General features: G+C 52.9%; 1 protein-coding gene across 1 annotated transcript; it reads right to left on the reverse strand.

Moving 5' to 3' along the window:
- Positions 1-5753: 5753 nt before the first annotated feature.
- Positions 5754-6044, reverse strand: CTRU02_205603 (uncharacterized protein; the record flags this gene model as incomplete). The annotated part of the gene is made up of 1 exon (XM_070204580.1): positions 5754-6044. One exon carries the CDS (start codon positions 6042-6044, stop codon positions 5754-5756), a length of 291 nt encoding a protein of 96 aa, XP_070061684.1.
- Positions 6045-12654: the final 6610 nt, after the last annotated feature.

A 12654-nucleotide genomic window follows, 5' to 3' on the forward strand; every position in this document is an offset into this window, starting at 1 on the left:
TTCGGTTTCCTGTTTCTTAAAGATAGGACGACGGGTCGTTGATGGGTGATGACCGTCTGGGTGTTGGTGACTCGATGAGTGAAAGTGGTTGGTTGTCTTAGTAGTACATGGAACTCGTCCTGAGTGTTTCTATCTGTCGTCTCGAAAGCGTCTGAGAGTCGTGATAGAGTGACTGGCTTGAGGTGAATTATGGGCTCGAGGACGGTTGTAGGATACTGGGGGGGATTGTCTTAAAGGAAGGACGGGATGGTTCGAACAGGTCGAAGTGTTTCCCAAATATCGAGTCACAAAAGAAGGAAGAACCGAGAGGTCATAAGAAGAAAATATCACAGCGCACCGTAGCCGACGGGAGTGTCGATCATGGAATGGCGAGAGTAAAATGAGCGTGGGTGGTGAAGGGGGATAAGTAGGAAACTGTCCAAGATCAACCGACAGGCGCAAGATAAAAGTCGTCGATAGGCCGATGGTACGGGACGCCGAGTACCAGCAGACCAGCCAGACCAGACCAGACCAGACCTAGCGTACCATGTCCATATCCTAGTGTCTAGCGCCTGGTAGAGTCGACGGACCCTCGTCTCGTCCCTGTCCCTCGTCCACGTCCACGTCCCTAGTCTCCCCTCTCCTCCACACAGGCCTGTCTCACCCACAAGCTGACCAGGATGGATACGTATCTGTGGGTCTGAGTACGTACATGTGCAGCCAGGGTGTATTTAGAAGTACGTACCGGATCCCTCGCTCGAGTACGTACCCCTCGGTCGCTGGATGGGTTTCCGAACCTAGTGAGTGGGTATGGAGGGGAGAACAGGGGGTAGGGGATGTGCCACCCACACACACCTCACGACGGGGGGAACGCTTTGAACTAAACTGCTCTGGTTGACTGGACGTTCTGTTTGCTGGCTGGATACTGACTGGGTGGGAAGAAGACGACTGATGGGTTGGATGGGCGGCGTCGGCGACAACGTTGGCGGCGATGGAGGCCAACCAGAAACACAGCGTCTCCAGAGACTTGGAAAGTGTAATAGAGTGAGAGAAATGAGGCGCAGAGATTTCAGTCCCTTGCCGTACCTCTCTCAGGTTCAGGTCCAGTCTGCATTCTGGTTCTGGGGCCAAGCGGAAACATCAGATAGGTGGGCTCTGGCACTACATAGTATGGCTCTCCTGTCTGGTAAGATATGTGGTAAGTGGCAAGTGGTGTGTGTGCGTGTGTGCGTGTTGCGTCCCAGGTACGAGGTACACGCAGACCTGCGTACGAGTGTGTGGGTGGACTGGGAAGAGGAGGATGGCGCAGCCACCAACCGATTCTAAATCTGGACGGGCAACTTTTGGGAAAGAGGGACAAGATGAGACGAGCGGGACTGGATGGCTGAGTGAGGGAGGTAACTGGCCCGGATGTACCGCAGTCCAAAGGGTACCTGCCAGCTTGCTGGTCCCTCTGCATGCCAAGGTACTCTCCCCCATCCACACTCTGTGCCTGACGTCCATGGCCATCAATTTCTCAATGCTGGCCGCTGCGGGCTGGAGGCCCTACCACGCCGCCAATAACCTTGTCTGGAAGGATTGCCGTATCGTACTGTAAGGGCAACGAAGACTGCCTATCTAGCTGACTAGGCATGCAAAAATGCATACATACGACACCTTGCAGGAAGTGCGCCGCTTTTGACACCAGTAGGCCATTGCGTTTGAGATGAAAAGCCATGTTTTCTGCAGAAAGAAATCCCAACTTCTAGTCCCGTGTCGTGACACATGTCCCTCGGCCAGCCATCGCCTATTTCTTCGGAGCTGACCTGGAAATCCCTACCGGCCGCACATCGATGCTAAACAGCTACAGCAACGGAGCCAACGTCAGTAGATGGCGTTGACGGCCGTCATGAGCGGGCGTTGCGTACTTGCCCCGAGCTTCGGCGCGGTGCAACGCTATATATTACTATTGCACATCATAACTCTGGTTTCTTTATTTATTTATTTTGTACACAAGAGACCATCCTACCCAGTGTCGGCAATATTTTTTCATAGTGGATAGATCCATGCTTGTGTGGTGGCATCCTCTGCTTGACGACCGTTGCGCGTGTGAGTAGTTAATAGGTACGTAGTTCAAGTACTGGTTAGACGTAGGTACAATTCCATTTTCGGGCTTCAAGAGAATAGACGGGCTTGAAAGTGGGATTTTTTTTTAAAGGAACCATGGCTAAGTAACCCGTTCAATGTGCCGTACGAAATGAGACAAACCCGGCAGGCTTGCTGATCATCAATTGAGACGAGGTAACTCAACAGAGCTGCATAAACCCGAAGGCTGTGTGCTTCATTGATAGGACATGCAAATCGAAGCACAAAGTGGGTAGTGTGTGTCGATGGGGTAGCCGACGTCCACATAACTCGCACAAATGGTTTCTTGAATTTGTACTAGTCATCCGGTCCAGTCCGGCGTCTGTCTGACCGCCGGCTCCAGCACGGCCATTCGCTGAACCAGCTCTGTCAAAAGTCGCACATGCAGATACGCCATCATGGCGCGCACCAGTCGCGTCGCTTGTTGTATCAGCACAACCTACATAAAGACCAAGACGGAGGCGCGAATGCAAGGTACCAAACCAACGAGTGCTCGACGGCGTTGCGCCGCTGTTTGCTGATCACTTGAGTTCAGCTTAAGTGGTAGTAGCGGCAATAGTGATAGCAACGCGCAGCATCAGCGGCAATGAGCAGGGTTTGCCTGGCATTCATCGTCAGTAAGCCGCCATCTGCCGCTCGTCTCCATGGTCACAGTGACTCTATGGAGCCAGTGAGTTTCGAGGTCATGGGTGCATTCGTAACCCATTTTCATGCTTCGGAGCGGCTGAGTTGAGCTGTGTGTTTGATTCTCCAGGCAGCTGAGCAGAACCGCCGCTCGGGGCCCAAAATGCAGAATTCCAACGCGGCAGATCATGGACTGCCCGAGCAGCATTGATAATGATGGCCAGGATGACCGGCGGGTCGGATTCATGCCGGAGCCGCAGCGTACAACGTAGAGACGAACAAGACTTGTCAGTTGTCATCAAGGTGAGAAAACAGTGGGCTCGAGAGCCCCCAACACTGGAGAAGCCGTGTGTGGCTCGTCCATCCGATGTCGTCAGGTACATGCCATAGTAATTAGTGAAGACCCGGCTTCTAAGAATAAAAAGCCGCAGCAGTCGACAGTTAATTCGTGCAAGTGTTGGATAAATTGTGAAAATGGTCCTGGCGGAGGCCGTACACCCATCCCACTTATCCCCGTTGGGTGCCATGCTGTCTTTCCCCCAATAAACCATCTGGACCAGTTGTTTGAGCCCTAGGATTCCGCGAGTGGTAAGTAGTGCTGAGGTTGAGGCATGCGAGGGGGCCACAAGTCGCCGCCCCAGTGCTCCAGTGCTCCAGTGCTCCAGTGCTCCAGTGCTCCAGTGCCAGGGCACAAACAATTCCTTGGAAGGTACGAGCATGTGAGCATGCTCGAATAATGTAGATGCATGCATACCGGCGTCGCATCCAATGCGCTAACACCAACAGAGGCCTTCGCGCGTGGTAATGCAGATGGATGCTCAACTCGCTCGTCTGGTGGGTGATTGTACAGAAACTCAAAACGCACAAAGGATGTGTGATGGGGTTGAGCTGGGCCATTCAGAGCTACCAGCGGCAGCGCGGGCGTCTGCGGCCCCCCATGCACACACACACTTTAGGGTCATCGGAAAGTCTGCGACAAGGTAGTCATCCCACCACTGGACGTCCATCACAGGCCTCTTGGCATCTCAATGGTCACTTCCACCGTCTCTGTCACACAATGGCAGACACCAGTTAGCAACCTTGCGTCGCGCTTTGGACTCTGCTTTGTGGCTTTCTGGCATCGCGTTGGCTGGGCATGACGCAGCCGCCACTAATATGGCTCCCTCAGTCTGGTTATCACTTTCTCCCCGCGCGCCGCGTTCGCGCCTGGACCCCCATATCACGCCGTTTAGGTTGACGTCGGACGAGCTGACTGGGCCTTTACTCGTTTAGACTCCATCTCCATTCTTTGACGGGCGTGCTGAGTCGGCAGGAGGGGCGTTGGATGCTGACTGCGTCACCCAACCATGACCCCGCCATACCCGTATCGAGTTCAGTTGGGGGGGTGTCCTAATTTTTATTTTTTTTTAAATTCCGTAAAGATGAACGTATAATGTAGCAAGTTGAGAGAAGCGAGTCTGGATTGGCTGTCCGGTTGGTCCAGAGCATAACGACAAGTAAGCGTCGACCCCGGCATCCCTGGAGCAGGATAGGGATTGGCAGCAGTCCCCCTCTTACTCGTCGGTGCATTGACAGCGAGGGGCGAAATGGCAGTCGTGGATGGCTAGTCTTGGTAGGTAGAGTTAATCAAGCCTTTCAAGTGGCCAGTGGCCCGCGGCCCGCGGCTGATGATCATGGCGGGAACAGGGCAGGGCCCGAATTGATGGTGAAGCATGCCATCAAAGGCAGTCAATCAGTTGGCACTGGCACGGGCAGTGGGCAGAATGTGACATCCGATCTTTTTTCAGGTCCGAGTTACGTTAAATTGGAAGACTTTATTGCCACCGCGTCGCGAGGAGGCCCATGCAGCAAGCATTTTAATCGAGGCAGTGCCTAGCTTTCCGTCCAAGCCGTCAGGGACGCGGCCAGGTACATTGTGTTCGTGGTAAAGCCAGTCACGGGTACTCGCAGCATCTATGTGCCGTAATGATGAGGCCAGCTGATGTATTGTCTAAGGATGTAAAGTGACGATTAGAAGTTAGTTAAGCCGAAATAAGCACTTTGAGGGCCGGACGCCTGAACCTTACGCACACCACACCGTAGTCCAGACAGAAAGACTGATGGGAAGAAGGTGGGAAAAAGGAAGTCGCGACCAATGAGATTCTTAGGACAGTGAGTCCAGAGTCAGACAACGGAAAGGTAAGGCTGTTGCTGCTGCTGCCGTTGGATGCCGCTGGCTGCCGTTACAATACTAGCGGGAAAAAGCAAAGAAAAAAGAAAGGTTACCTGCACCAAGAGGCAAGATGCTTCCCGAACCCCCGTCTTGTTTGTTCCTTCCTTGATCCAGATTCAATCCAAGTGTCCAGTTGTCCAGACCCGACTGCCTCAAGGCAAGGTTCTTCCTTCCTGTCTTTTCTTGGGTCACCGTAGTATCCGTAATCGATGTAGGCGATGATGCCATCGATCAGGCAAGTGCGACTTGCAAAACGCAAAAACATCTAGAATCGGATGGACATCCGCCATCATCGAACGAACATGCATTTGCATCAAAGCATGGTGCCCGCCTTACGTACGCACTTGTTTCTGAATAAGGCACCTGCTCATGTACTCCGTCCTGCACACAACGAATGACCCTGCCGCTGCTTCTCACTGACCGCCACCACTACGAAAAAAAAAAAAAAAAAAAAAAAAAAAAACTCTTGGGGGGGGGGGGGACGAAAGAGAAACAATATCAACTGTACCTTACAGGAAACGCAATGCAAGGAACACCGCTAGATGCAGCATGTGTGCGCGTAAAGCAGGCAGGCACATCTAGCCATCCAGCACCAGATCGGCTACCCCTCACTTACAAGCTTGCATTCCCTCCCCACCGTGTCACCCCGCTTCCTTCTCACCACACCCTCACGATGGTCGGAAGAAAGGTCGGACAACCAAGGAAATCCTCCGCATACTGTCACCTCTCGATCCCCGTCGCACCAGGTCTTGCCTTATCGATACAGATCTTGACACACTACAGTGACGGAGGCACAACTACACACGGCGCTACGCTATAGCGCGCTGCGCACCTCGCCCGGCTGCTCGGACGCAATATCTGATCGTACTAACAACGACGCCAAAAAGATGATGTTCACAAGGATAGCACCTCGAGACTCAGACTCAGCCATGTTGAGCAAACTCTGCGCCGCACCAACGCCAGACTCTCCGGGCAAACGGCATCCTTGATCGCTGCTTGATTGCCCTGAGCCCGCCATGCCATACCATGCCTTACCATGCCAAGCCAGGCCCTCAGCTCCCCGGGACACGGGACACACGTCAAACTCCACGCCTGTCTCGCCCATATCACTGATGCTTCGGGATGCTCCTCGCAATCGGTTAGGCCAGAGGCAGCCAACAGGATCGTATTGTGGTTGGGGAATCAGCAAATAGCGGACACGCCATGCAGTAAGACAAGCTGTCGAGACTGTTCTGGCTTTCGGTAAGGTACTCGTCTCTTTCTGCACCCGCACCAACAACAAGTCCAACACTACTCACCTACCAACCAACCAACAATACCAACGGGGAGCCAATAATCAGCTATAGCGACAACACAACTTCCCACGACGGTTAGCTTTTCCCCAACATCCCAGTTCAGCATGGCTGCTGAAGTGATCGGCTTTTTCGGGTGTTGCGCCGCTTCAGGTCTTACGCAACAGCTGAAACGCAGCGTCGTTTGCAACGGTCGGTTTATCAACTGCCTTTCTTTGACAACGTTTCTGCCCATCAACACACCAATTCACGTGCAACCCTTTGTTCGAATCGTCAGGTACCCGCGGTGTCCTCTTTGTCTCTACCCGCCATCCCGCATGTTTGGACGACTAACCTTTTCCTCTCGCCCCCTCTTGCCTATTCAGAAAGAGAGTGCGAGACTAGTAACTAGTCCAGCTGAACGCCCCGATGCCCTGAGACCGAGCGACAGACTCGGCTCGCCATCTCTGCTAGGTTGGAGCTACGGGCAAGATCCCATTGGTTGATAGCGAAGGAAGCCGGCGATAGCTTCAGTCGGGATTTTCCATCAAACACGGTGCTATGTTCGTCTCAAGCCCACCAATACCACCACTAATGCTCCCAACAGCAACACCACAAGTCTCTCTGTCCTAATTGCGCCCTAACCACACGTTCGGCTGCTAGTTACACCATTGATTACCGGCAGAGCCCTATACTGGTGGGCTTCAACTGGTTTGTCCGCGGATTCTTTCATCATTGCCCTATTATTTTTTTTTCCCTAACCCACCCCGCACCTAGCCGCTTCAGACCATGTAAATGGCTTTCTCATCAATTAACCCCTCTAGTTGAGACATTAGGTCTCTGCATAAGTTTGCACCAGTGCTTGTAGTGTCGATTGTGCATTAGTTTCATTGTTTACCCCATCAAGCTGCGACTGGCCGATGGATGCACGCACGCACAATGGGTCAAACAGCTGCGCCGCCGCAGCACAAAGTGGGCACAAACCGGCTTGTTCCCACGGCTTGCACCATTGACAACCGACTCGACTTAACTCTGGCCTTATCATCTCGTCACTATCGTCCTGGGTCGTCCTGCTGTATGCCCATACCCTGTGGCCCAGACTCCTCTCACAGCGGAGACAATATACTCGTTCAGCATATCTTCCGGTGCATGTCGGTGTGAATACGGGCTTCGCTAAGCATTACGTTGCATAACTCGCATGCATCACCGGCTGAAGGCTTCCCAATGGGGCAGCTTATCATGATCCGTCTGGCCCATGCCGATCATCTATTGAGGTTCGACCGCTCCAGAGCAGGGAGGGTTCTGGTCAATTTTTGCCATGGGATCCTAGGCTCTGCGCTCCGCGAACCCCTGGCGGCAGTCCTATCAACAATTTGCCTCCATTCATGCGGCCACTTATCCACGTAGGCCTTCCATCCGACTGGTGCCCCTCTCCTGGGGCTAGCTTAGGGAGGAGTGTGGTGAAGGAGGGTTGACAGATGTACCTTTGGCGAGAAAGTACCTGTTGCTCTAGGGTTTGGCCACCCACGATTCGGCGTGCCTTGCATACTACTGTATGCTCACTGCTCGTTGATACCAGTACTACAGTTGGTCCAACGCACAGAGTAGCCTCGTACATATGCAGGAACAGACGAACCAGCTGCACCACCATATGCAGGTACAGCGGAATCCCACAATTCTGAACGTCTTCGGCTCGTTCGTCAATGCCTTTCATCACAACTTTTTTTGACCAGTTGTCCTCATGTATAACTTCTTCGACAACAGTATTGCCCAAACTTGTCGATTTCTACTCGTTGAGAGAACTCCTGCTCTATACGCCTGGTCATATGTCTATTTCTTGAGACTATAAACCCAATACTATACTACACTGGCACTTTGGTGTGCATGCCGACTGACGTCGTCAGCAGCGTGGGCTGGCGGGACCGAGTCACTGGGGTCTTGCGGTACTGCTTGACAGCCCACGTCGTGCATTATCTGGTTAGCGGGCAAAGTACTCTGCCAAAATATGAACCATCGAAAGTTTGGTATCAAAGGCCCGCCATCAGTTGTAACAACTGGTACTCTCGGTCGAACCATGGGTAGTAGTGGGGTCTGGACTGCAGACCAGGCCTCGCGGAACCGGCAGCACAGAGTTTGGTATTCAACTAAAGCCCTACGAAGAAAGGCGGCGTGCGGATTGTGGGTTTTTAGTCGAATAGGAAGCCAACTCATGCAGCCGACATGGGATGGCATGGAGAACGATTGCCCGCTAGTGACCTTTGTGGACTTGAGCTCAACTGAAGTAAACGGGACAGGGGTCCGACCGCATGCTGGTCTCTTTTGTCTACCTGCCCAGAGTCGCAGCCCTGGCCTGTCAAACAGCCAGGGTCCCAGGCTGGCCGACCGGGTGCTATCTCAGCGGATTCCACGGGCAAGAGCCAAGTGCCTGGCTCGTGAATCCTCTCGCCACCGTTGGAGTGGTTGGGCCGTTCCTGGGAAATGGATCAGACAAGAACAAACAGCGACACGATCCAATACACCGGAACACCTTAAGCCCAAAACAGCGCGCTTCATCCAACATCCCCGACTCTCAGGTGGGTTCTGACATCCATGTGCAAAATTTTCTAACAGCCCCCCCAGGCTTGTTGAACGGCGACTGCGGACGTTGGAAGGAGGCTTCTACAGTCAACTGAACTGCAAGTGGAAGCAAACCTGCCTTCGACCGTCAACGGCATATGAACCCACCTCGAAATATCAGCTAACGGTCCATGGCAGATCAACAGCCGACTATCGCCATCCATCCGCTGGAAATCTCCGCAAGCCGCTTCCCAAGACTACTCCACAGAGAGCCATTAAATGCCATAGATGGCGCAATATCGACCTTCAAGGACGACAGCTCAGCAGATCTACTTGCTTGTTCATCAGGGAGACCCCAGCAACCACTTGTTTGATGGTCATGAAGTTCCCAGTTGTACCCGCGGGCCCTTTCTTTTCACTCTACAACGTCTAGGAAGTTCCCTCTTTCCACTCGCCTTCGAGGACTTGGGAGCCTGGTAAATGGGCATGGTACTTTGGACGGCCCGGATAGGTAGCCGTGGGGTCCCGGTCCAGCCAATGTCATTGAGGCGAGCAGCGGCGACCAGGCCCAAAAACGGACCTTATCCCGACCTTTGCTGCCCCGGATTTTTTGGCAAATCCAGCAAAGGCCTGCCTGAAATTAAGTAAAGCGGCCACACCATCATTCTCTTGTCCGGCCGCAAGGGTCTTCGCCGTAACCAGGCATGAGTCTAGACGATCACCAAATGGACCTCCAACAGGCCCGAGATGCTCTAGAGCCTGGGGTTTCCATTTAGCCTGTCCAGAACAGCCCCAACCACCTAGGACTTCGATGAATAGATTTCCCGCCATCGCTAACCAATATTAAACCATTATAATTGCTGGGGTTTACGGTCCGGTCGCGGACGAGATATTGCATGGGGCTTCGCTTGGCGTGGAGAATCCTCCGGTATGAACTGACTCCCCAGTCTCCGACAAGGCAATTGCCACGCACTTATCCGCTGGTCTGCTCAACGGTAAAAAGCAAACATCAACTGTCACCGGTATCTCTTAGCGAGGCTCAGAACAGGCATTTTTCTGTTCATGTTGGTTGCTCGTTCGCCCGAGGGATCCATACTCATGCAGGGTTGACAGGGCGGTGTTGCTTCCTGAATTGTACATCGAACAGGACTCTGAAGATCACGAATCTGGGCAGCGCCCGAGCGAACGAGGCCATACCGCACACACACCTCTCTTTTCCCGAGGGCACGTGGCGTTACGAGCAGCAGAGGCAGGCCTGGTAACTCGATACCCTTACTTCGTTGCAAGAGCCCACACACTTCTGAGGATTCGGTTAATCTTGGAGAGCTGTCATTCTGAAGCCTCTCAGTGGGGGGATCCAACATCAACCATCAGGGGTAGCCCCGTCATACCGGTCAAGCAAGGGTTTGCTCCGCAGCGACCAATGGGCATTCCCGCGGTCCTTAGTTCGTGGGCCTCCAAGACCTTCGAGAAGGTTTCAGGACCCGCACCCTCCGACACCTAGTATCCATCACGAGGCAATCCCGCATTGTCTTGGGTATGAGCGACTTGCCTCTTCAGGCACAGTTGTTATCATGACGCATCGTTCCGTGCGGACTTTTGGAAACATTGGGAAACGTGAGGCAATGGAGGGGACAGCATGAAGCAGCGACCCCGGGCTACAATGGAGCCATGGTTATCTTCTTCCATTATTCTAGAAGGAATGGCTTGGTTGTGACTATCGCGTATCACACTGATCCAGACGCGACAGCTGTGGTTGATATTGTCGAGCAGACCTATAGCAGCAAGATCCGGCAATCAAGCCGAGGTTCTTCGACGGCAATTGTTCGAAGACGTTTCGAAGGCATTTTCTCCTCGGGAGCACTAAGACAACCAGAAACGTCGGTCATGTTCGGCACGAAAATACTTTTTGTCGATCGAACCACGTCCAAAACCAATCCCAATTTCGGCAGACTCACTTGCGAAAACCCTTCCCTCGTCGACTCCATTACGTTGTTACCATATCGTAACTCGGTAGGGTGGAGCTGTGAAGTGCCATGTCACCCTATTAGAGTGCTCACGAATCTACAGTCGGAGCTCGCCATCGGCACGACCCATTGACGATAGCCCAGATAACAACGTGGGAGCTGAGTATTCCAGGGTCTCAAAAGGCCTCCCGCCCGTCCCGTCGCAGGTTCGCCAGTGATTCATTGCCAAGCGCGATAGGCCCCAATATCTATGGCAGGATGGCTTCCACTTTCCAAGGGTTCCACGAATGGGAGATAATGTCATTTCCATGTCTCTGAACTACCGGCGTTCGTCAACCTTCTAGAAGTGATTGGCGTGGAGAATGGGAAATTGGGTGTTCCAAAAATTCCACTCCAGTCTTTGTCATCGAGGCGACTGACGAGGACCTGGAAATGACCGACTCATACGGCCATCCTCTTCCTGTAAACGGACAAGAAGCCGATCTCTCGAGGCGACGAGATGACGGAAACCCTCTCCGTCAAAGTTAGCGTGTTCCGTTGCGAGACTGGGCTAGTGGCTCCACGGATCAATAGATCAAAAACCTCGTACCGATCTTGAGAAAAAATTTAAAAAAAATAAAAAATAAAATAAAAATAAGGTCAGGTCGTGGTAAGTTGCTGCAGGATTCAGGAAAGACGACCGACAACAATACGAGTTTCTCCATGGATAGCGCTACCTGAATGGGCAGTGGCAGTCAAACACCAAGGAATGGTGCCGACGGCCCCGACTCGCATTTAGAGGTTGCGGCACTGGGGAAACCAATCGCAACCGTTAGATTGCGCCGAATAGATTTTTCTAGACAATTATCATGGCAAGACAATGAAGAAGGATGGAGTTTCGAACTAGGGTGGGAAAATTGGAACACAATGAATTACGCTACGCCGAGTGATTGAAGGCAAAGGGGTGCATCGGTCACACTTCTCAAACCTGCATCGCAGCATGTGGTGTGGTTTGAAGTGCATAAGGGCGACAGTGCTGCTGGAGGTTGGCTCACTCGCAGGTTGCAAGCATGTGCAGACACTCTCATGCATACCAATAGGGAGCACTTGCGGCCTTGGCTACGTCGACATTGGTAGTCGAGAAGCACGGTGTCACTGTGTGTCTGAGTAGGTGGGCGAGTGTGTTGCTACTGTATCTCTTTCTAGAGATTCGCTGAGACAGTAAGTGACAGGCTAGTTCAACACAGCATCCGCCCACAGACTGGTTCTGGAATGGTTGCTTTTTCCAGCAAACCGGCTGCTTCTCCGGCACCCGGGGTTCATCGGTGTCACTATTCGGGGCTTAGGGCGGGCTCGGACGGAACAGTTGGCTACATCTGCACTACGTCGCTGATGCAAGGTCGAACGGCCTGGCAAACTGCATTTTGCGGTGTGTCTGGAATATTTACGATTAGCACGACAGGCCAACGGGGACCACGCCGCACGGTTGACCTTGGATGCGTATTCTCGCCACAGACTGAAGATAATCAAAGACCAGTGGAGATGGTCGAGAGAAAGACATAGGAGCACACCTGGTCATGTTAACATACGGCAAGTCTGCCGCTCTCCTTAGTGCCGGGACTAAGTACTGATGGCTGCTGCCGCGTGAAAATCTCATCCACCGAGCCCCCATCGGTCCCAGCGACGATGAGCTCACCGATGAATTAATTACCCGAAAATCTATCGTCAAAAGAGGCCCCAAGGACCCTGAACCTGACCACGTTGAAGATGTCTTTCCGTGCCTAACTAGAAGTTGGGGTCGGTTGGGCTGCTAGCGGCTGCTTCTGATGGCATATTCCTAGGTCGAAATTGAGATCTTCGTCCTCTAATTGAAGATCCAGATGGGGCTCTGTCAGGTCCAACGGGGCTTGATTATGCGGCATGACCTTCATGTTACACGCTA

This window comes from Colletotrichum truncatum (genome assembly GCF_014235925.2).
Source record: "Colletotrichum truncatum strain CMES1059 chromosome Unknown Contig_0003, whole genome shotgun sequence".
NCBI lineage: Eukaryota > Fungi > Ascomycota > Sordariomycetes > Glomerellales > Glomerellaceae > Colletotrichum > Colletotrichum truncatum.